Here is a 26,591-nt window from a genome sequence, read left to right as displayed (position 1 = left end):
TCCGGCATGGCCTGATCCAACCCCAACCTACCCGCATCGTTTGGTGTTGTACTCAATGGCAGCCTTTATATCAGGACCTCGGTGAGCTGCCTCAGCTGACCTTTGTAAAAGGAATTCCCTACGATATCTTGGACGATGATTACTTTGATGCTCGTCAACAGAACGTGTTCGTCCTGGATGATTTCCTGGCCGAAGCAAAGCACGACAAGCGTATTTCGCGGCTGTTTACTTAAACCTCACATCACAAGAATGTATTGATCTTTCTCTTGATACAAAAACTGTTTCTGAGAGGCGCATTATGTCACCTTGTTTCATTCCCCCATAGATAAACAGCAAATCAAACTCTTCGCTCGTAGAATTTTCCCCGAACATATGGATCACTTTATGGCTATTTATGAAAAGGTTGCTGAAACACCCTATGGACAACTCACCATCGATCTAAAACCTACCACCAAAGATAAGGATCGACTGCATGTTAACCTCATAAATGAGGAAAACAGGAGAACAACAGCACAGTCTGAACCTGATCTGCGTAGGGAGAAGTTGACTACAACAGAATCTCTGGATAGTCCTCTGACACAAGAAGAGAGATTGCCCCAACATCAGCTCACTCCAATTGAAACCGATTCAGACACAAATAGTGAGACATCATTGACTATGGCCACGGCTTGCGCAGATTGCGGGGTGCTGATAGATAACATGCACAATCTACAGCGACATATCAAACACTGGTGTCCGGCCAATAGCCTTCAACCTAAGAGAAAGCGTGCCAGACTCGAGAGTGATGATGATGACAATGACTTTGACGACCTAGCCTCTTCCCAGAAAGGCAGTGGTCTTGCCGTCAAACCTCCACGTGGGAAGTCAACATTCACTAATATGGAAGCCGAGGAGTGGCAAAATGTAGGCTTACAACGCATCTGGAAGCAGGTGTACGATACGTTTCATGACAAGATGAAACTGCAGAAAAAACAGTACAAGCGACAGGGACGAACGCAAGAATGGATTGAGAGAAGATTGAAACTGAGGTGGGAGGATCTAGTGCGTAGTACTCTCAACTATGCAATGGAATATACCACGTACTTTAAAGAGGCACCTCTGTTTCCACGGAACAATCCGTTCTCAAAAATAAAATAAAACTCCTCCTAAAACCCAAGATGAAAGATATCCTGCCTTTGATGGATATGCCTGAAATAGAAAGTGAGACTGAATCTGATAGCGTTGCAGAGGAAAACGACGGTGATGACGAGGAGGAGGAGGATGATCGTGAGCAGAACGATTAGGCATAAATACCCATCACTACTATATCAGTCTAACAGTCAGAACAGAATGCCGAGTCAACGCCACGCGTCTAGTTTGATTCATATTTTGAAAACACCTCGTAAACTGAGGCGTTTGAACGATAAGAAACGCCGAATTTCCCTCCACGTGAGAGGAATTGTGAAACTGGGACCTCCTGGACGGAAATCGTTACAAGCAATGGATAAAGCATAGACTATAGACAACCATTCAACCTTAAAAAAGCGTAGGAAAGGAAACATTCAACAGTGCGAAATGTGTTTCAAAACATGGACTCGCTGTTTAAACAATAGGGCCTTCGAGCAGCCGCAGCATGTGTATATAGAGCGGCAGCCCAGAGCACTTTGGTCAAACGAACAAGGTACCAATATCCGAACACAGGAACATTTACTGTGTAACCCAACATATTCATATATGGATGTCTGCCGGGGAGCCCCTGCTGCGTGTGGCCCCTGGCCCCCCAAAAGAAGGGGCCATTCAAGGGCTGGATCAAACATTGGAGGTACCACATGAAAGTAAGTGTAAATGAACTGTTACATCTCACAGAGTACAGAAAGGGCCACGCCAGACAAATCTTCCTCTGCAAAAGGCCTGCCAGACACCCCCAAAGAGGGTCCCAAAATTTGGGCTGGGTTAAACATTGGAGGTACCACATGAAATCAACATAAAATGAAAGTAAGTTTAGATCAACAGGTACATGTTACTGAGTACAACACGGCCCATACCTGACAAATTGTCCTCTGCATAAGGTCCGCCAGACCCCCCAGAGAGGGTCCCAAAATTTGGGCTGGGTTAAACATTGGAGGTACCACACTGGGGGGTTGCGCCTTCAGATTATAACAATTGCAATACAAACCAGGGGGGTCCAAGAAACAGGTTCTCATGACCTGCAAGTATGATCATGTTAATTCTAGTTCAAGCGGGAAATCACGCCATTAAGATAATTACAATGCCAAGACAAACCAGGGTGTGTCAAAGGAAGGTTTCTCACGACCTTCATGTATGCTCATGTTTATTCAGTTCAAAGTGTTTTATGATTTGATAAATGCTTCAAGTTATATTGTGATTATAACGTCAGTAGCACTATTATTAAGATTTCATATTTGCATTCAGAGGTTGGCAGAAAAGAAAAGGCCAGGTGTGGTTTGGAAACGGCTTTTCTTTTAACAAAAGAATTCACATTTGCTTGAAAACACAGCTCTATGGTAACAATTATATGGGAATTTATACAAAATTCAGTCAATCGTGACAGATCAACAATTGCTTGTTTAGAATTTTGTGTTGTGGAAAACACCCTGAATGGATCAGGTTAATGCAACCTTTCTTGGCATTTTACCGGGAGGTAAGAAAAGTTTTCCCGGGAAGCTTGATGTCGATTTCTACACCTCAGAAAAAAAGAAGTTAAATTTATTGTATATATATATATATATATATATATATATATATATATATATATATATACACACATATGTACACTAGGTCATCCTGGGATAGAAGTCTAAACACATTTAACCGTGGCACAGCTCACGCGCCAATATCATGACTCTCTGTCTAGTGTAAGCTGTTTATTCAAACAGATAGATGGCAAATCTGAGACGTAAGGCCTTGTGAACATTAAGATATATAGTGGAGATTTCATAACAGATATTTGAGTATTGAAATCAAAACCATGTCACATTATGAACATATATTTACATTTAACAACAAGAACAAAATCATAAAACATGATGGGTAATTACATTTCACATTTGGTGGTGCGATATTTTTGACGAGGTGAATATCAGTAACGGCCCTTCTCTTTTGAACAGAAAAATATTTTTGTATCCAACCGTGACACTCCGAGAAAAGTTGTGAAGATCAGGACGAAAATACATCAAGAATAGAACATTCATCTTTTCGTGTCACCAAACCCTGTTCATCTCTTTCCGTGACCTGACAAACTTGATATTTTCACACAGGTCTGTGCCACGATTTTGTTAGGTTTTTTGATACGATAAACTTTTCGTGACCGACCATAAATATGGAAATATTTGTCCGGAATTCAGCTTTTTAGATGATAAAACTTGCTAAATAAACGGACATCATAGGTTTTTAAACACAATTATCACCAAAAGATTTCCAAATGGTATTAGGGACTGTCATTTACCATTCTTATAGCAGGCTTTGAGGACTACCTAAGCATGTTTGGGTTTGTAGGAATCCATAGCCAAGCTATCAGGCTATAGAAGGCTTTGAGGACTTCATAGCTGATCAGATATATATTCACAAGAATCAGATTCATGCCTTTTTTTATTACATTTCATCGATAGGCCTAATCTATGATATCAATACTAGTATTCAGAGACCTGATTTTATAAATACGTGATTTTAATCTCAAAAAAATCCTTCCATCTTTAAGAACAAAACATAAAGTTGACCATCTGTTGACTCTCAGAGCTGATGTCCAATGTTTCATTATGCACACTGGGATTACAGAGGATCAACTGTGTGGGGTGGGGTGAGGGTCTGTCTAGCGGGCCTTATGCAGAAGAGGATTTGTTTGGCAATGGGTATTTTGTAATAAGTAGAGTGTAATAGTTCATTTTATGTTGGTTCCATGTGATACCTCCAATGTTTAAGCCTTATGCAGATGAAGATTTATCTGGTGTGGCCCATTCTGTACGCTGTGATATGAACCTGTTCATTCAAACGTACCTTAATGTGGTACAATCTTAATGTGGTACCTGAAGGGTCAACTTTTTGTGGGTGTCTGGCGGGCCTTATGCAGAAGATGATTTGTCTGGCAATGGGTATTGTGCAATAAGTAGAGTGCAATTGTTCATTTTATGTTGGTTTCATGTGGTACCTCCAATGTTTAACCCAGCCCAAATTTTGGGACCCTCTCTGGGGGGTCTGGCGGACCTTATGCAGAGGACAATTTGTCAGGTATGGGCCGTGTTGTACTCAGTAACATGTACCTGTTGATCTAAACTTACTTTCATCTGGTACTTTGAATGTATACTCTGGTCAAATTTTACCAGAGTGTCCACTGAGTGCATTAAGGGTCAACATTTGGGGGTGTCTGGCGGGCCTTATGCAGCAGACTATTTGTCTGGCAATGGGGTTTTTATTCTTAGTAGAGTGAAATAGTTCATTTTATGTTGATTTCATGTGGTACCTCCAATGTTTAACCCAGCCCAAATTTTGGGACCCTCTTTGGGGGTGTCTGGCAGGCCTTTTGCAGAGGAAGATTTGTCTGGCGTGGCCCATTCTGTACTCTGTGAGATGTAACAGTTCATTTACACTTACTTTCATGTGGTACCTCCAATGTTTGATCCAGCCCTTGAATGGCCCCTTCTTTTGGGGGGCCAGGGGCCACACGCAGCAGGGGCTCCCCGGCAGACATCCATATATGAATATGTTGGGTTACACAGTAAATGTTCCTGTGTTCGGATATTGGTACCTTGTTCGTTTGACCAAAGTGCTCTGGGCTGCCGGTCTAATATGAGTGACTAAATAATGTTCCAGAGTGTATACTATTGTCCATTCGTATATCACGGCTTTGTATGGAACCGATTGACTCGAATCAATAAATGATACGAATGAATACGAACGGGGATCGGTTGGTCAGTCTCGCCGACTCGGATGACTCGTGCCATCGGTTCCTAGTTGCACAGATCGCTGCTCATGCTGTTGATCACTGGATTGTCTTGGTACTTATAAGTTTTCTATCTATTTTCAAAATACCACGTTCTGAAGTAAAACTGTGCACATCATGTTACACGGTTATAATTCAAACCGTACGGCTTATTTGTCATCGCGTTAAAAAGGAAACGCTAGCATTGAAACATCAACTATGCAACCCGTCTCTATTGTGGTATGATGTACTTTCAACACACACCTTGTATTCATCAAACTAGGTCGCACGCTCTAGCGAGCGCGGGTTTTTTTAAACGACGAGGCCATGTGAGTTGTCAAGCGCGCTCAATTCAAACTGGGCTGACGGGTACGGTGTGTCTATTTAGGGCAGCACGCTATACACAAAGCTCTATTCATAACCCTTTACTTTTGTTTTCTTATGAATTATTTTCTGCCTTATAAACACACACCTTTCATCCCCCCCCCCCCCCCCCCCCCCACCCCCCTTTCCCGACGCGCTGTTGATACATGAGTCATCCTATCTGACCACGTGACTTGGATCAGCCAATCAACTTCGGATCCGCCTAGATCAACCGGATCAACCAAAAAAGGTTTCTGCGGACTGAGACTATACTACTAGCGAGTGGGCGAGGGAGAGAGCGAGTGGACGAGGTAGAGAGCGAGTGGGTGAGGTAGTGACCGAGTGGGTGAGGTAGTGACCGAGTGGGTGAGGTAGTGGGCGAGGTAGTGACCGAGTGGGCGAGGTAGAGAGCGAGTGGGCTAGGTAGTGACCGACTGGGCGAGGTAGAGAGCGAGTGAGTGAGGTAGTGAGCGAGTGGGCTAGGTAGAGAGCGAGTGGGCGAGGTAGTGATCGGGTTGTTTGGGTGAGTGAGTGAGTACATTTTATTGGCTGGGGCACACAAGAAGTGTAAGTGGATTAGCCACATCCCATCTATAATACGGCTGGGGACACGAAGTATGGTTTAAAAATATTTTCACAGTATTTCACTTGTGTCAGAGTGTCGGTTCGAAAAGCTGTCCGACCATGGAACGACGTCGGAGAGAATGTTGGATGTGAACCCTATCTGAACCCTATACTCTCCAGTCAGCAATATCATGACAACGACATGGAATACTCGACCGGGCCAGGTAAGCATGTGGTTGATAGCATGAGTAACGACACATGTTCTGGGAACGGCAACAGACCGTCAGTCAATGTAAGTCACTCATTGCAACAGCCCAATTCTCATTTGTAACTTGAATATCACAGGTTTCTGGCACATGTAAGGGACGCAACTCTGCATAGAGAGACATTTACAATTTCCAACATGGTGCATCAAATACATCAGGAACTGGTCAACCCTGACCAGCCAGACGGACGCCAGCGGTAACTGACCAGTATAGGGATGCAGACAGGACCAGGAAAAATCTTCGCCCTATTTAACCGGATTCGGATTGGGAGGTTTATAGTGTGAGTGAACACTCCGTGCTTATTGTACTATAAGAAGATAGTGTTTACTGTAAGTAGTTTGTTTACATTACGATAAGAAGATACACCTATCTGAAGTGGCTTGTTTATCTGCAGATAAATCCATTGCTCACTACCGACACTAAGTACATATTTCAATATTGATATCTAAGTTATTTTTTTTATAGGTCCAACGCGTCTTTGACAAGTCTTCCACTTACATCAATATGACGGTGTGTCAGCTGACGAGGAAAAGGGAGGAAAGCCCGAAATGATGCAGGTCTCAGACGTTTACCACTTTGGTGAAACCCACGAGCACTGGTATGGTGCTGACAAACCTAGAAACACAATCGAGGCGAACCGGGATTCGAACCCACGATCATGGGTTCCTGGCATACCCAGGGGACACAAATATGCACAGCGAATAGTGGCGCTTTCGACGACTGGTTCGACCCAGGCGCAATTAAGACATCCTGACAAACAGGTAGTTCTGATAAGAAGAAGGTTTAAGATATAGATTGGGTTTAATTGGGGTTATTTAAGATATAGTAGATAGAAGCTCCGAAAGGGAATGTCTTCCCAGAAATTGGAGAGTTGCAATTAATGGAATTTTTTGTAAGAATATATTTGTCCAGAAAATGACTGAAACAAAGAAGAAGAAGAAGAAGAAGAAGAAGAAGAAAATAATTATCATAAATAAATAATTTTTTTACAAATGAATGAATGAATGAATGAATGAATGAATGAATGACGTTTCCCGTCTCGAAATGCTAAATCCCTAAGCGTGCGCAGCAAGGTTTGTAGAGGTCACCTTGTGACGTAGACTGATCAGCCTTTAACTTATTATGCTTTTGTGTGTGTCGGAAAGTACATGAAGATAATTATGTTTGCCTTACTGATATCGCGTCGTAAGACAACTGACTATATCAAGTGTTTCGCCGTTATCGACTTTGAGGGTCTTTTCCATTCATCGGAGGTTAGAGTCCGAGGGTATCTGTTTAACTTTATCAAGAAGGGGGTTACATATGGCCCAGTCGTCTAAGGCGCCGCAATTCGCTGTGCAGAGTTGCGTCCCTTGGGCACGCCAGTAACCAAGCTCCTTCCCAGCGCGTGACACCTTCTTTACACTCTCGGAATAGTATAGAGAGTTCCGCGAATGGACTATCGCTGTGAGGAGCTTGCGCCAGTAACCTACGATCGTTGGTACGAATCCTGGTTCGCCGCGATTATGTTTCTAGGTTTGTCAGCACCACACTGAGACCTGCATCATTCTGGGGTCTCCTCCCACATTAAACTGACACGCCGTGGTACTACACGAATACTGTTCAAAGCGGCGTTAACCCAACTCACCCACCAGATTGGAAACGTCACAATCGGAATATGTTTTCTTATCATTCTACCTCGAACTTGTTCACACGGGTTATTCCGAACGACAGTTACAGGCTGTACGACAGATATCATCGTCTGTCTCTCCTTTCAACGGGATAAACATTTGAAACGGAAGAGACTTTCCATAGCCCGGCAAACGGAAGAGACTTTCCATAGCCCGTCAAACGGAAGAGACTTTCCATAGCCCGTGGGAAGTACTGCCCCGCAATCTCGTCCATCTCTCAGACATTCCAGAATGTTATTTTGTTCAGTCTACAAAGTTGTAATCGAGAACTTTGTCGAAATAGTTTTCAAAGCGTAGTCAGATATGTAAGTCGCCAGGTTGAAACTAGTGCCGTAAAGCTTGAGAAAGCTGCTTTCTGATTGGCCGATGTCGACTTCTTGTTGGTCATTTCATTAGTCGGTCAAAGTTCGCGAAAGGTTGTTCTGACTGTAATGGAATGTTTTTGGTTGGTTTGTTGTTTGTTGTTTAACACCGCACTCAGCAATATTTCAGCTATATGAAATTATTGTTTCGTCAAGTGATACGGATTAACCAATGGAATTGCAAGATTCTTAGTAGAGGGATGACAAAAGGTGACACATGTTGTTACCCTGCCTGGCCGGTAACAAGGACTGATGGGCTCGTAATCCGTATAGTGAGTCTAAGTGAGGTAATCATGTTAAAACTGCGGCATGGTATCTCAGTTGACTACAGTAGCACTATAAGAATCCGGGGTAGAATAGGTCTTCAGCAACCTATGCTTGCCGTAACATGCGACTATGCTAGTCATAAGAGGCGACTAACGGGATCGGGTGGTCAGGCTCGCTGACTTGGTTGATGCATGTCATCGTATCCCAGTTGCGTGGATCGAAGCTCATGATTTCAATCACTGGATTGTCTGATCCAGACTTGATCATTTACAGACCGCCGTCATATACTGAAATATTGTGAGTGCGGCGTTAAACAACAAACACACAAAGTAATGACCCATTGCGCAGAGGATAGGTCGCCATGTGTATTCCAACATGATAGCGACTGTTCCCGCGGCTCGCGTATCAGTTGATGCTAAAGAGAATATGAATCCGGGTACGACCTTGGCCAGATTTGAACCTCTTTGGGATCACCATGGGCGTGTGGCTCCAGAACCCCAGGTGTATCATCAGGCTCCAGAACCCCAGGTGTATCATCAGGCTCCAGAACCCCAGGTGTATCATCAGGCTCCAGAACCCCAGGTGTATCATCAGGCTCCGGGACCCCAGGTGTATCATCAGGCTCCAGAACCCCAGGTGTATCATCAGGCTCCAGAACCCCAGGTGTATCATCAGGCTCCAGAACCCCAGGTGTATCATCAGGCTCCGGGACATTCCTCAACGATGTCAGACAGTTGTGTGGATCCACTGGGACACAAAAACACCCTTTGAGATTATCCCAGAAAAAAACGTTTTGTATGGGCGTGGAGTAAGATTCAGAGTGTGATGAAGATGCTTGTTATCTGTATCGAAACGGTTATCGAAATCGTAGTATGTTGTAAATTGCTTGTCATCACCTGACCCAATTTCAACAAGCCTGATAAGATGTTTGGTAACCGCACGAGCTGTAGTTGTTCTTTTACGTGCGCTTCTATCCTTTATTGATCACAAATCTACTTGTTCAAAGAAAATTCAAGAATATTTTTTTACTGTTGCAACGTGGCAATGTAGTTCGAAATGTAAGTGCATGTTTTGCGTTATTAGTTTTAGTGATAAAAAGGGCATAAAAACGACAAAGAAACAACATTGTTGACTCAGTAAAATAGATATATATGAAGGCATTCCATGATGTGCGATCTAATGATGTATTTAGGCCTACTGTAGATATTCTCATTACTGATGGCTTTTTGCAAAACTGACCAGGTAGGGAGGAATATTAATTTTTCATCCTTTTTTCTTTAAAAATTCTTTATTATATGGTACCACATGACCCTTGAGGCTAGGTACGCCCCGATGAGACTATGAAGAGATGTTCAAGGCCACGCATTGGTGCGCCCATTCGCCGCAACTCGCCCCTTTCCGTAACCTGCTTGTCCCGGAGTTGGTCACGAATGAATATGAACGGCATGACATGTACCATTCGTGACCAACTCGTGTTATTCATTAGTGTTATTCCGCTTCTTGCAGGTTACGGAAAGGGGCTAGTGGTGACGAATGGACATGTTCAAGTCAGAATCTGTCCCCAAAACGAAATTTTAGTTGAAGAAGTCGTTTCTAAACAGTACTTAAAATATAAGAAATATATTTCAACAAGCCTTGAATATATACATGCATGATGCATTCAGGTTTCCTGAGCAGGGTTGCGGGGTTACTATAATTATTGGAGGTGGTATTCTAGGCTGTTGGACAAGTAGAATTTTGTAATTTAGTTGTCAATGGATATTTGAAAAACTGTTGAAACAAAACAGAAAAGAATACACACTCATGCAACACAATCGACAAAATATCAGTGCAGTTTGAGACAAGCATTCATGTCGGAAGTAGGAGTTATAAAGACTTTAAGCTTTCAATAATTTCAGGGTGTGCCGTTTGATGAAGAAATTACATTTGTGATAAATAAAACCACTGGTACTTCCAGTCCTCATCTTTGTATGAAGCAGATGGCAACAATACCCAAAACATAAGTGGAAACATGGAGACTTTTAGAGGAGTTTGCTTAATCACAAGAGGAAAATTCCTACCCTCGACTCCTAATTCCGTCCCTATGCCATGAAGGACAGTGTGAGTTTAATTAGGAAATATTTCATTTCTATCAAGATATGAATTGTTTGATAGGCATTACTTAGAAGTTGACGGATGACAAGGTAGACACAATTTTATGGATAACAACTTCTTTTATACTGTTAAAAGAGACGTTTTGGTATAGATACTTATACCTTTGTCAAGCAAGACTGAACGAGGGACATAGTACAGAATATATATAGTAGGTGGAGGAGAGTAACAACAATTGCATACATGAGTGGGATAACATAGGTAGGTGTTGACAACAAAGGGATAATACTGTCACAACACGTTGGACAGAGAACACATTGGTGGAAGCCAATTGGACATGAAGCCAATTAAACAGGATAGGTGATTATTGCTTGATGAGTTCATAGTAGGCAGATGGGATGAAATAGCCTTGAAGTTGTTGTCCATAAAATTGTGTCTACTTTATCAACATATGGCAGTTTATGTGGTAGGAAAGCCTGAAGTAATGCAGGTCTTTGAGTTAACCACTTTGGTGAAACCCACTAACACAGGTATGGTGCTGACAAATCAAGAAACGATCAGGGAGAATTAAATATGTTTCTGGCACACTCAGGGGACGCAACTCTGCACAGCCTGTGTGGTGCCTAAGATTTCAACCTACCATGTCCCCCTCCCTACCAAATGTAGACAAGAAGACAGAACATATTAATTTGCTTAATTAATGTTTTATTCATATAGACATAATATGGAATGTATTAACAAATGTACACCTCATATACACTGGCTATCTCAACACACGTGACTATGTCGTATTGTGGCACTAGATGTATAAATGCTTTGCAGTTATAGGTGGGAACGTCTACACACACTGACTACAAGTTAACACGTTGACAAGACACATGGACCATATTCCTGGACTATGCCACTCTACATGAGGCTAAATAACAAACATATTTGGTTCTCACGCAAACAATCATTAAGACAGTCATTCCATATTTTTCCTCCTGAAAAAGTGTGTAATTCAGGATGGTAAAATGAATAATTGTAGGTGTTTTATGGAAGCATTAGGCCTTGTTTTTTATTGGTTGACAGATTTTCTTCAGTTGGAAGGTAAAAAAACTAATAAAAAACACTGCATTGTCATGCAAAACATTGCAGGAGCGATTCCTCCTGCCAAAAAGTTTTGATGGCAAAGTCGTCTCATTACTGCTTTGCAAGATTCTAGAAAAAAAATTTTTTATCCCAATGTAAATGTTTTTCAGGTAGGAAGTGAAAAATATTTTAAAATATGATAATTTATACTTCTATTTTTTCATCAATACTTTAGGTTGGAGGATCTGTAAACCAAATAAAAAAAGTACTGAGAATCATTAATGTTTTCATTCAAACTCAACATGTCAAAGGCTGTTGGTTTCAATGCTACATTTATAATTTAATAAGCATGGCTTTGTTACTTGACATCACTAACTTTTTTTTACTTAAATGTTTTAATTTCTTGGATCTCTGTTATATTGTGATCTATCTAACACACACAGTAAATATATTTTCGAGTTTAAATGACAAGAAAAAACATAAACCTGAAACTACAAAACTGAATTTGGCAACAGCTTCCACCTTCAAAAAGACAAATTCATAACAGAAAACAACTTGCACACATGTGGCAGAGCGACTGACATGCAATTTATCATATCATTTATCAATTGCTGTCACTCACACATCAACCTCCACCAAATGCACAGCAATATCTATCACAGATGAGATCACAATAGATTGTGAGCCATGGACGAAGATGTTTCTGACTGCATCGAGTCACACAAAACACATACTGTACAGCCTAGTGATGCACCGACATGGACGTAATGCAATGTAAGGTAACCTGCCAAATTAACCATAACAGATTCTATTGCCATGTATTTTGTAATCTTAATTCACTTTTTGAATGAGAATAGGGCTTGAACTCAAGATTCTTCACAAACATGTTCAGGAGCAAAACACAAAAACGATTTCCATTGCTTTATTGCATACGAGGGTTTAAAGCTTCCTGTGTTATATATTAACGCGGTAAAGGGGTACATGTTTTCAGGTTGGATGGCATTATTGAGTACCGTAGCTAATGTCTTGAAATTTCATCTGCATCCAGTAATTTTGTGGGATGGCTGAAATGTCTAAAATGTTCTTAATTCTTTGACAATTAAGAAATTGTAAAAGTGTTTTCACATATGAAGGTCACCCAAACAGAATGAGTGTTGTTTTATGCCACAGTTGGCAATATAGAGGCTTGTAAATATTTGCATCAAGGCAAAGAACCCTCCATACATTCAGCATACACACAATCAGCCAGGGGTCCGTTCCACAAAGCTGTCAAAGCGCTAAGGTTATTGTCACTCCCATACTTTATCATAGACTTACGACTGTCGTTGCGTTACGATCGCCTTGTGGAACGGGACCCAGGTCATGTATTATAACCACCCAATCCTCATTTGCAGCTGCTCTCATCACAAGCATGGGGATCTCTTACGCCCAAGATAACCAATGGTGATTTCATCCAAAAAGAAATTACAGACAGACATTCCACTGGTGGCTAAATACAATGTAATATCAAGAGCCCTGAGAGCAGAAATTCATATTGTCTATTGAACACAGAACACTATGCAGTCAGTCACCACCCATGCAGTCACTCTCTACCAATAGCATGAATAGTATGCAGCTATACAGCTGCAGCCTGGCCGGCATGGGAGCTTATGTGGCATCTATGTCACCTACAGTAACCTGAGGCCGTGATTTGCGACTTTTCATTAATGGAACAAAAACCTACAAGCATTTGTTTGTCAGCACTCCACAACAGCACAACATCTCCAGCTAAAGTGAAAGAACATGGAAGACAAGAACGACAAATGTTGACCAACTTTTTGCAGGGGAGTGGAGTTGATAAGTCCTTGATGAGGATCTAGTCAAGAGTGAATACAGAGCTAAAGTTACACCCTAGGGTTGCTGTGACTGGTGACACAGATGCCAGAGTACATCGCCAGCCAGCCAGCCAGGCTATATCTGTGAGTCATACAGTTGGTAGAGAAGCCATATCCGGTTGTAGTAGGACGATACACCGATGCATTGGTGGATCGTGATTTTTTACTTCTTGATACAAGTATCGATCACAATCGTACATAAAGTAAAAAGTATTGATTCTTACCTTAAATATATTCTTCAATAAATGTTACACCAAACACTAATTACAAGTGAAAATGAGTAGTGAAAACGTTTGGGCCATACTTGACACTGCCAACTGTAAATCATTAGTGTGCCAGGTATTTGGCCATCCTGTCTATGATAAACATGGCTCACGCACCACAGAAAAGTGCACCTGTAAGTATCGTGATACATATCGGATCGTGAGCAAGGTATCATGATACGTATCAGATCGCACAGTTGGTGTATCATCCCAGCCCTATTCGTTTACCTATCAGTTGGCACTTTGTATCAAAATGATTTTAAGAATTTTCATGCAATGTCTACAACCAGCAAATGCATGTATACTTGACCAGTTGTTTTAATACCAACAGTAAACTACTCAGTCTAATACACAAAGCTAAAATATAAATAAACAATATAAAGTTACAGAGTAAACAATGCTGCAGTAAACACCTTGTATAAACAATCAGTACAGCTGGATGTTTTGTGATTATTGTAAGATGTGAGTAAAAATTTGATCAAATCATCTACTTGATTGTGAACAGGGGCAACTTTGCCAATTTCAGTGCTACATTGAAAAATTGTAAAAACGAACATAACTTTCATTAACAACTTCAAAAAACGGGTACTAAACTGTCATGTGGAAAAACCCTGAGGTACATTTTACATAACAACATACAACTCCATTCCTTGCTCCAATATTGATGAAATTAGTACTGTCTATCATGCCCGAAGCATCTATATTTTGAATAAAACAAGAAAAAAGATATCCAATAAAATATCCAAAACAACTATTTTAGCACATCTAATATCTGAGTGAGTGAGTATGGTTTCACGCCGCTTTTAGCAATATTCCAGGAATATCACGGCAGGGGACACCACAAATGGACTTCACACATTGTACCCATGTCGGGAATCGAACCCGGGCCTTCGGTGTGACGAGCGAACGCTGTAACCACTAGGCTACCCGACCGCCCCATCTAATATCTGAACTTCTGCTTCAGAGAGAGTAAAAAATATTTATGTTGACATCAATTTACCACATACTACAGTTTTAAGTGTAAAGGGGCAATAAGTTCAATTAATATCATAAGACAGCCAAATATCAACAGATCTAGATAATTTCTATCTACAGTGTAACAGACCATATGTTGGACACAGCAATGGTTTCACAGTCAAGCACCATAACAGTAATGTACAACTCAGTAGTGAGCATTATTTACACTTAAATAACTAATACTGAATCTAAGGAACACAGTTCTCAGCTTGAATTGACCGCTGTTTTGTTCTGTGCTGGAGTTTCAATCTTGGATTTCTTAACCTGAAAAGAAAAACATAAAAGTAACTGCATGGTCAAGGGGAGATAAGTATGTTTGTTTGTTTGGTGTTTAACACCACTATCAGCAATATTCCAGCTATATGACAGCGGTCTGTAAATAATCAAGTCTGGACCAAACAATCCAGTGAGTGACATCATGAGCACCATGAGTGGCATCATGGGATACGCTGACATGCATCAACCAAGTCAGCGAGCCTGACCACCTGATACCATTAGTCCCCTCTTACGACAAGCATAGTCGCCTTTTACAGCAAGTATGGGTTGCTGAAGACCTAGTCTACCCCAGATCTTCACGGGTCTAATGTCCATCGTCATGCAGAGTTGAAAAATAAGCAAACAATTCCTTACTGATGGAGATGGTTCTTTTTGAAAGGTACACTGAAGGAATGAAAATTGGAATATATGTAATGTGAAGCAACTGTTTGCCCAAAACTGTTCTGATCTGTTGAGAATTTCGTGGCACACTATATACTAGCATTACACTTGGTGCCTTTCGTGTCTCTTTATGAAACATGTCCACTTCTTGCAGCTACAGACATCTGCTTTGTTTCTATATGTCCCCTTAACCTTTTCCATCAGTCAAAGATACAGATTGCACAATTAAAGGTTTATCTTTAGCAAAAGTGTTCAGGTTCGAATTGCTGAAATTTTTTAGGGATAGTTTGAAATATAGGGTTTTTGTATGAAATACAAAAAGCACCATGTCACAATGAAAGTAAAATTGAGATTCTACATAATCCTTGGGTTTTAAAAACTGAACGGCATAATTTTAGCATTGCTTGCATTGCTAAGCATTGTTGAGCAATTTTGAGAATTGTGAAGGATTGTGAAGCATTGTGGAGCATTGTTAAGCATTGATGAGCATTGTGGAGCATTGTTGAGTGTTGTGAAGCATTGTTGAGATTTGTGAAGCATTGTTGAGTGTTGTGAAGCATTGTTGAGCAGTTTCAATCATTGTGGAGCATTGTTAAGCATTGTGGAGCATTGTGAAGCAGTGTTCAGCATTGCTCAGCATTGTTAAGCATGTTGAGTACCTGGTAACTATATTCCCAGCAACAATGAATACAACATATGAACATCAGTAACTCACTTCACTAACAGAGTTCTGTACTGGTGTTGGTACGATCAGGCTCTCGTCATCAGCTGGTTTACGATCATATTTTCGCCGGTGCATGCCGTCGATCTCTGTCACATGCCAGGTTCCTGGGTACAACACCTCAACATTGCCTATTGGGTTGTAAGGGGCTGAAAATTCAATGATCTTGTTTTCATTTCAACAGAACATGATTTTATATCTGATAAATATTGCCATTTTTGAACACCTTCAACAAAACCCATTGCCAAGTGAGCAGGGTGGAGAATTATTGGGAAACAATTTGATTTGAATCCCTGATTAAATATATCAAGCCAATATGAAGAAAAGACATTGCTAAAGCCCAAAGCCCTGTTCCATAAAGCAATCTTAGCGCTAAGACATTCGTAACTCATTTACACAGGATTCATAAAAGTGTTAATTATCTACAGTCTGCTTCACTTTGAATTTCCATCCACATTAAACTGCAACACTGGGATGAAACCAACTCAATCATTCACTACACAATAACCAAGGGCCACAAAGCAATCTCAGCGCTACAACTGTCGTAAGTCTATATTAGAATACGAGAGTTACGATAGTCGTAGTGTTAAGGTTGCTATGGAATGAGGCTCCGCAAAGAAATACAGGTACACAATCTGTTAAGGCTAAATTGGGTAATATACTTGTCGTTAAGCTGTTGCTTTTCATATATTGGGTTGTGGATCTGAATACAAGCAATTCAACATTAATTGGCTATGTCATACCGAGATGATGCGTCTCCTGTCGGAGCTTCATGGTCTCGTCAAACTTCTCGGGATCCACCTTTGTCCTGAGGTCCAGGCGCTGCTTCAGGTTGCTGAGACTGGCCACGACTCTGCGCAGCTGTGAAGACGGGGAGACATCATCTGTGGCCTTCAAGGAGAACATGGTAGCAGCCAGGCCGGACCCATAGGAAAACAGGATCACACGCTTCCCTGCAAGTTCCTCCAATGTCCGACTGGAAAGGAATGATTGTTGAAATCAATGTCCAGTTTGTAAAATCAATGTGCTACCGAAACTGAAAACTAGAAGGTGATGCATTTACATTACCATCGCTTCCAATGCTCGATTTAAGCCTGATCCCATAAATTTATCAAAGTTAAAACATAGGCCGGTCTGTAAATAGTGACACATTGCTGCAAAACGTAATAGAAACGTGCACATAATCTTGAAGTCCCCACAGACTGATGACATCAAGCCTCCGAACGCATGTGAAATTACACATAACACAGGGATTAGTGATGTAGTATGACTAATAAACTTTAGAGGTATTAAGTGTGTTCAAATATGTGTTGACAAGTGAGGGTATTCAGACACCAAATTTTTTTTTTTTACATGCACTTGGTGTATGTAGCCATAAATATTAGGTTGTATTTTTTAATAGTAAGTTGTACTTATGCATGTTTTATAGAGCTAAATCGAGCCATGAAGGATAAAATTATAAACTGATGCTCCGGTGTAGAGATACTGAACTCAATGACACAGTACATGAAACACCCCATTCTGTTTTGATACACAATGATTCCTCAAGGTAAAACAACCTCACATAATAATACATGTTCCTGTTGTTTGTCTTTTTTGCCAAGTTTTTAGCATGAATTTCTCTGTTCCATGTTACCTGGCTAACAAAAGGTTTTTTGTTCACCAGTTGGTGTTAAACAACAAACAAACAAAACCTTGTAACAATACCAGAGTGAGTAAAGTTGGTTTAACACTGCTTCAAACAGTATTTCAGTAATATCACAGCATGTCAGCTTACAGGGGAAGGAAATCCTGAAGTTATGTAAGTCTTGGGACTATATTCACTTTGGTGAAACTCACAAGCATGGATATCATGCTGATACACCTAGACATATAACTACAAAGAAACAGGATTGGAAACCACGATCACAGCTTCCTGCAGGGATTTGCAGAGCATGACACCAGAGACTGGACGTACCTGCTGATGAGTGAAGCGAGGCCCCCATACAGGGAGGGGGTGTACATATTCCCCACTTGGTTGGAGATCAGTAATGATGGCTTTGTTTTCTTCTCAAAGGTGGATTTGCTTGCTTTTACAAAGGCACTTTCAACTTGCTTGTCAAAATAAGTTGATTCTAGTTTTATTTCCCTGAAAAAGTAACATTAATATTAATAATGATTTATTACAAAACACATGAAAAATTGTCATAATGTATACTTTATATTAGGTATGAATAGATATATGGTTACCAAGCCATATGGAAATATGTATTGCTAAAATTGTTTACACAATAATCCTTACAAACAAGATGATATGATCAAGGGGAGATAATTTCTAAAGTATTGGTCAGATTATCTCCCTTTGTACATGAATGAACCAGCAAGATGATGTGTCATAAAAATGAGAATTTTAGCAAGTAATATGGTAACAAAAAGTGAACAGGCCAAAGGAATTGTATCAACTACTTAGAAACACAAGATTGATGAGATAGTATTTTCACTGAACTTAAATTTGTCTATATTTTGTAACATTATTAATGCCGCATTCAGTAATTTTCCAGTTGTTTGACAGTGGTCTGTTTGTTGTTTAACGCTGCACTCAGCAATATTCCAGCTATATGATGGCAGTCTGTAAATAATCGAGTCTGGACCAGACAATCCAGTGATTGACACCATGAGTATCAACTCATGCAACTGTGATACGATGATGTGCAATCAACAACCGGATCCCTTTAGTCGCCTCTTATGACAAAGCATCCTCACAGGGCTAAAGTGTACACAGAAGCAATAACACTCACTTCATTGTAATTACATTATCTTTCCAATTCTAAAACTCAGACGTTTATTGCTACTTTTGAAAACAGAATTACAAAAATTTATACAGGTGGGCACAAACCTGTGACATTGAGAACATTTCAAAATAATTCCGAATACACTTGGCTTCAAAAGAATGAAAACCATTAAACAAATTCAGGCATTATCACTGATGGACCTACTACAGCGCCATTGATGCAAAGATGTTACAGATAACCATTGATGATGGACAGACAAAGCTCCCTTCTGACGTTCTGTCCTTGTGAGTTGATGTGTATCACATGTGTACAACCTAGCAGGTGAAATGTTGACTCCATGCTTGTCACACCCACCTGAAGTCCTCAAGACCGGCATACTTTTCCTTGAAGTCTGGGCTCGGGTCTCGGAGAAAGTCGTTCAGCATTAGTCTAGCTAACGATTTCTGAACTAATTTACAATATGGAGAATGGAAAAGAAATGCATCTGCTACATCCAGTGTGTTTGGACCAACTGAAAGTGAGATGAAGATTAAAGTATAATAATATGACACATATTACTCATTCAGACAAATGTAGATAATAGCTTTTGCTTTTCATTATTCAAAAATTAAGTTTTGTGAGGTAGGATAAGGGCCTCTTTTGCCCATTGGAAACCCAAATTTTAAAATTGCTTAAATCTTTGACAAATTGGAATAAAAATAATCAAATTATGAAAGTCAGCTTGGGTCAAAGATTTCAGTATGTTCAAATATTACAAATGCTTCCCCAGAACCTCTAAAATTATCCTTTTTGATATACATCTTTAATAGTGGAATAATAATATAATACACATATTTTCAATCTACCAACAAATGACATTGTTGCATCTGATCACATCTGTCAGTGATTTACCCAACTTTCAATATATGAATGTATGTTACTTGTCTATTCGTGTCACCTTTGATTCCCCTGGCTTGTGCCTTGGCGCTGTAGACCTCGTAGCACTTGTCTAGAGCATGGAGGTAGCACTGGATGGAGAGCTTGCCATCCACGGTGGGGTACTCGGAGGCCATGTCCGGCTTGTAGAAGTCGTACACGTGCTGCATGTGTGTGCCACGGACGCCTGCATCAGACACAAGATACAAAATGATTTGGTTGGTTGAGTGAGTGAGTTGGCGGTGGGCGGATGGGCAGGCAGATGTTGAGGCAGATGAGGAGGCGGGATATTGAGATGAATATTGTGAGGGAAGGTTTTATCAAGGTAACACAATATTTCATTTGTTTAGTTGAACACCTACCAAATGATTTTCAAATATGCTATCCCTCCTAGCTTAAAAAGATAATGTCAGAAGACCAAGTTTGTTTGTTTGTTTATTTGTTGTTATTTGCCACACTCAGCAATATTCCAGCTATATGATGGTGGTCTGTAAATAATCGATACTGGACCAGACGATCCATTGATTGATATCATGAGCATCGATACACGAATTTGAGATACGATGACATGCATCAACCAAGTCAACAAGCCTGACTACCCTATTCCATTAGTCACCTCTTACGACAAGCATAGTCGCCTTTTGCTGCAAACATGGGTTGCTGAAGACCTATTCTACCCGGGTCTTCACGGGTCCAAAAGACCCAAGTAAAAAAGATAGAGACTTAATTTGAAATGTCCTATCAATAACATATATTCTTAAAATATATAATGCATGTACACTCAAAGACCACCAAAGATCTCCAGGTGAAAACAGGCAATGTTTTCTCAAACCATACACTATATCTTAAACATCAACTGTTATTCACTGCTACATGTTACAAGAAAAGATCTGACCGTCTTACCTCTGTCAAAGACAAGTGGGGCATTTGGTCCGAGCAGCATGGCAATGGCGCCGGCGCCACCAGTGCACCTGGCACTGCCTGATGCATACACAGCAATATCTCCCGCAACCACCAGCGCATAGCGACCTGCAACCAGGACATTGATATCAAGTTATGCAGTAACCATGACAACACATACAAACTTATTGCAAAAGGTTAAATGTTTAGTAGTCCTGTGCCATGACTGTGGAATTTATATATATACATTGTTACTAGGGCTGTTACGATTCACTCACGTATTCGGTGAATCGAACCGTATCCATTCATGAATTGAATTCGTTATTCGTTGACACTAGAATCGAATATTTATGCAAGCATGTGCATTTACATAAAAATATCCATTAGAACATATTATATGCATAGATTTCTTCAAAAGACAACACACTTATACTATTTACTTTGACAGTATTGTGGTCACTAGTCATTGTCACATTTGAGCAGATACTAGAACCTGGATAAGTGCATTATATATATGTATAATATATTAATCATTAACAAACCATGTCAAATAATTTATGTTGTTATTGCTTCACTGAATATAACAAATAATACATCAGCTTCTGACTTGTTATTGTATTCGTGAATTAGTATTCGTATTCGTTACCCTATATTCATGATACAAATCGTATTCGCCTCATTGTGTATTCGTTGCAGCCCTAATTGTTACAAAGAACCTTGGCAAGTCTAGAGCAAACTAAAGTAAGTCTAATTATCTTCATTCCAAAAACAGCAGAAGAGTACAGTTTCTTGTGAAAAAGAAAATTACAACTATTTGAAAGAAATGTCTTCATAGACTAAGTGTTAGTTTAAATGTTTAGTGCCTAGTCTTCCAGAATTTTGCTAATATTTTATATTTGAATATATATCTCATATTGTGCATGAATTGTTTTTCGGTTGTTGTATGTTGCAGTTATAAATATTCCAGCTATATCATGGCATATAAATAATAATCTCTCGTTTATATTTTTCTTTAAAGGTCCATTGTGCAAGGCATGGATGTCGTTAGGACTACATACAGGTATATGGTGTATTTCACCAAGTTAACTTGGGAGAAAACACATGGTCCTGTGCAAAGTGCACAGTAGGGCTGGGGCGGGTAACTCAGGTACCTTGTCGGGTGGGTACTGAGTAGGACCCGGGTACCCACAGGACTACCCGGACCCGTGGTTAGTCACGTGACATATTGTTTAATGACAAAAATAATCTAGAACTCTATGGTTACACTACAAGTCACTAATGTTCGCATTTCTTTCCAACTATACACCCCTTCCTTCTGACTTTTCATATGGTTGAATAAAAATATAACATACTATATTCAACGTAATAAGCGCCCAGGGCGCTCTCATTTTAGAAATAGAGGGCTCTTATTAGAATATAATTTTGGTGAAAAAAATCAGAGTTGAAAGATTGTAGATTTCATGGTTTATGCTGACAGCCTCAAATGTTTATATACGACATATATATTTTTCGAGGATTTAATTGCCCATAATTAAGGGTGCATATAACACATTAGTGTATATTATACATGAGTAAATAAGTCTTGTGTACATTGATCAATCAAAAGGGGTTCTATATGAGATTGTTCACTAGCCAATATATATGCAAATATCGCCGTGGGCACTTATTAGAGAGGGGCGCTTATTACATCGAATACGGTAAGTCAACTTCAGTGTATGCATGATTGTTTAATTCATGTATCTTAATACGTTTTGCCAGGGCTATGGTAAAAAATCCTACTCGGAGATTTTGTACCTATCCCGAGACCTACAGCGGGTACCCAGGGAGGGTCGGGTACAAAGGGGGTGGGTACCCGGGTAGTAAATATGGACTCGTCCTAGCCCTGATCACACTGATCCAATGACCTGGGTAATAATGGCGTTCATATATTGAGCAAGCATCAACGAATGGATTATAGCTCATCACAAATACTTACTTCATTATTAATCATGTTAATATCAGATAGTAATTTACTTCGTCTTTGAGTACAACGAAATGATGTGTGGGAGGGCAGGGATAAAATCCAACAAGAGTTTGCCACTAACGTGGCTATATCCCCCACCCCTGTTGCAGAATTTATGACATAATTAAATCTAAACAAACACTAATCTTTTTTAACCGAGGTGGAACTTGTCATGGAAATTGTTACAAAAAAGAAGAGTTTGGAACCTAAGTCCATCTTGTTGCCATGGAAACATAAAAAATAAAAATGTCTAAAATTTCTAAATAGCAAAAGGCAGCAGTTCAGCATGTACCTGACAAACCTGCAAGGTTTCATGAAAAAATATTGAACAATTTCTGAGTTATGCTCCGGAAATGAAACGTGACGGACGGACAGAAGTATGGATGGATGAACGGAGCCCGTTTCTATATCTATAATAATTGATTCAAGATGGCCTAACAGTCAATCAGTTTAACCAACTGAGCATGACATAGATAAAATTGGCTAGTCACCAAACTCAACCTTGCATAACATCGTACAAATATCAATCAAACGTGATCACAGATTGTATGTAAAAGGAATAGGATGCTAAAAAATTCAGCATGTAGGTTACACATACACCAGCATCTCCATCACACACAGGAAGCCTCATCAACTACCCAACAGTCCAGGCCAACTGATGTACATGTTACATAACTCCAGATGTTGCACACAAAGTGAAGGGATACCCAATGCCAGCAATTAACTGATTCAAATATTGCAATATATTTCGTTCCAGGTACGGATGCTGGCTGATGAAACATGAAGCTGTTTTTTCACAATGGCAATGGTGACATGTGTTCTCGAACTTCATAATACTTGAGTCATCATATTAAAAAAGTTATCAACACGTTCAATACCTTCATTGTCATTTTTGAACTATCAAACCAATTTCATTAAAATCAGATCCCACAGATGATATCCCTCTGCGTGATGCTCAGAGGACATCCACATAGAAGGTTGCATCTAGTCAACCGTCAGTGAACTTTGACCGCCCAATCAAATCATGCTGATCAGATGTCTGCTTTCTACATTTGGCTCCATTTTTTTACAACCTTAAATCAGAGTTTTGATCTTTGCAAAAGAAAACCACTACAGAAAACATTTTCTTTCTTAATTCTGCACTCAACCGCATCTGGACCAGACAATCCAGTGATCGATATTTTCTGCAACTATCAACCAAGTCTTCTTGGGTGTAGATGGCACAGCACCCAGAAGCAACAGGATGTATAAAATGTTCACAAAAATATAATAGCACTGTTTTATATTTTTCACATTAAGAACTCCCCAATTATGTTTGTTTTTGAGATACAGAAATTAGGAATGCTTGTCAATGGAGGTGTCCTCAGATCTTCACGCAGAAAGGTATCGCATCAGAATAAACGTTCTGCTTCTAATGAGATTGATTATCAACATGCTTATTGGCATAAGTCTGGTGGGTAGAGGTTTGAAAAACATGATTTTATGAGTGTGAGTGAGTGAGTGAGTGAGTGAGTGAGTGAGTGAGTGAGTGAGTGAGTGAGTGAGTGAGTGAGTTTTGTTTAACACCATTTTCAACACTGAGGGAGGAAAGCCTGAACTGATGCAGGTCTCAGACCTCAGTGAAATCCACGAGCACAGGTATGGTGCTGACAAACCCAGAAACATAATCGGGGCGAACAGGTTGTTGTTTGTTCTATCATAAAAGATCAAGCGTAAATTTACAGGATGTCTAGTTTCATCATCTTCTCATTCAACCCACACTCAAAACAAAGCTATGGCAGTGAAAGGGACTTGGTGTACATCCCAATAGAAAGAAGTCCTTATGATGATAACATAAAACAAAACCCTTAAAAATGCCAAATTTCTACTTGTCCTTATGATACCTAAACTCAAGTCTTTGAAAGGCATTTAGAAGTGATACACATAAGGAAGAGAATTTATGGATGTCAACTTCTTTATCATAAGGAACACAACATTTTGGAGTATATTATACTTACTCCTTCATCAGGTGAATGAACGTTGTTTTCTCATAATAAAGACGTTGACATCCATAAATTCTCTTCCTTATGATACCTAAACTATTGGCGGGTTTGTCAAGGACTATGGGACTAGTGGCAATTTCTATAGCTGAACATACTCAGGTTATATACAGGCTCATCAGCATGCAGTGAAAGGTTTCAAAAATGTACATGAATAATTTGCTAACCATTCCATGGTTACAATTGCTTGTTATTGCCTAGCAACACTGATAATTCAGGAACTACAGCCTTATATATGAAAGACTATTTCCACAGTTAACCTTAACATGTTTACAAGTCTAAGAGGGTGAAGTTCAAACACGATAATTATTATGATGAAAAGGGTTCTGATAAGGTGCTTCACAGACCAAGCATTAAAACTGGGGTAAATAAGGGATTTGAACTGTTGAACAGCATATCCTAGTCTGGCCAAGGGATGTAACTCTGCACAGTGTGTTGTGTCACCTTTTTGAAAGAGTATTTGTTGTGAGTGAGTGAATATTGTTTTGTGCATCAGTCAGCACTATTCCAGCTATGTGACAATGGCAAATAATCAAATCTGGGCCAGGAAAAATCAGCGAAATGAAACATTGCCACGACCTGATCCTCCTAAGTTGGCTCTTTCGACATGCTCCAAACCTTGATCTGGTCCGAAATCTGAGAATTTCATTTCTCTACTCTCTTTCTCTAAATTATCAATCACAAATCAAACAATTTGCCTTTTCAAACCCAACAAAATCCCAACACTTGCTTCTGTACTGTTTAGCAGACTTAGATTGAGGCTGAGACTGAGACTGAGATTGAGACTGATTAAGATTGAGACCGGTCTGTGGAGGGGGTGAGGATGATGACGAGTTGCATCCCTGAGGCATGCCAGAAATCTTTGATTGTGTGTTCTGAATTGTGGTTCAACCTGATTATGTTTGTTGGTTCGTTAGGTCTGAACAGAATTCTTAACAAAGTGTGAGGAAAAGTTATTTCTGGAAAACTTAACCTTTTTGAACTGTTGTAATGGTGCAGTTGGAATATTTCAAGTATGTTGAATAAAAAACAATGCATTGTGGAAGCATGCATACAGTAGCTCTTCCTGGGAACAAAACCTTGAAGTCCTAATGTCTAGCTCCACTACAGCCCAGTTGTTATACATGTAGAAAAAGCAAACAAAAAATTGCTTAAACAGCTCAACTCTCCTGTAGTTCTTGAAAAGGAAAACATTCAACATGTTCAGAAGGAGAACCTATTGAGATATGTGACCCATAGGGGCATGGATACAGGAGAAATTGATAGAAGGAAATCCACCTGTTCTCGGAAAACAAGACAATGGGTAATGTTATGACTAACCTATTTGCAACATGAAATTACATATCATCTTTTCCTCAGGAATTGATGTTGAAAGTTCCTCATTTAACTTACAAAATTAATTGACTTGTGACAGTTGATCTCTAATTCCTCGTAGCTCGTGGGAAAAATCCTGAGGGCCTTCATGTGCCATCGGTGTTCACCTCAAGTAGAGAGGCGGTCAGGTAGCCTAGTGGTTAAAGTGTTCACTCGTCATGACGAAGACCCAGGTTCGATTCCCAAAATGCACACAATGTGTGAAGCCCATTTATGGTGTCCCTCGCCATGATACATGTACTGCTGGAATTTTGCTAAAAGAGGCGTAAAACCATACTCCCTCGATCACTCATCTCGAGTAGTACAGGTTTGTTAATTCTCTTGATGGCCTTGTGTGTTACGTGTTAGGTAAGTCGTCAAGAGTGAGGTGAAATATGTCTTTGTTTCTATTGTAGTTGCAACTGTTATTTTACAAGGTGTTTTGAGGTAACTGATCTCACATCAACACTTTCCCACACACGAGGCTCCTGTAAAACAAGTAATGGTCTG

General features: G+C 40.0%; 1 protein-coding gene across 4 annotated transcripts in view; it reads right to left on the bottom strand.

Annotated features, from left to right (window-relative positions):
• Positions 1-11,186: 11,186 nt before the first annotated feature.
• The window catches only part of LOC124111764 (hydroxymethylglutaryl-CoA synthase 1-like), a 54,739-nt gene continuing 39,334 nt past the window's right edge, over positions 11,187-26,591 (bottom strand). For all 4 annotated transcript variants that reach the window (XM_046471567.2, XM_048399906.1, XM_046471566.2 and 1 more), the window contains exons 3-9: positions 20,691-20,816; positions 19,810-19,974; positions 19,227-19,383; positions 18,059-18,229; positions 16,845-17,077; positions 16,096-16,250; positions 11,187-14,987 (exon numbers count right to left, since the gene is read on the bottom strand). In XM_046471567.2, the coding sequence (XP_046327523.1) occupies positions 14,928-14,987; positions 16,096-16,250; positions 16,845-17,077; positions 18,059-18,229; positions 19,227-19,383; positions 19,810-19,974; positions 20,691-20,816 (1,067 nt within the window). In that variant the 3' untranslated portion in view covers positions 11,187-14,927. The remainder of the gene's footprint in view (positions 14,988-16,095; positions 16,251-16,844; positions 17,078-18,058; positions 18,230-19,226; positions 19,384-19,809; positions 19,975-20,690; positions 20,817-26,591) is intronic.

This window comes from Haliotis rufescens, unplaced genomic scaffold (assembly GCF_023055435.1).
Source record: "Haliotis rufescens isolate VD_foot unplaced genomic scaffold, xgHalRufe1.0.p SCAF_2, whole genome shotgun sequence".
NCBI classification, from domain to species: Eukaryota; Metazoa; Mollusca; class Gastropoda; order Lepetellida; family Haliotidae; genus Haliotis; species Haliotis rufescens.
The sequence above is the reverse complement of the archived record's forward strand: the minus strand, read 5'-3'. Positions and strand labels throughout refer to the sequence as shown.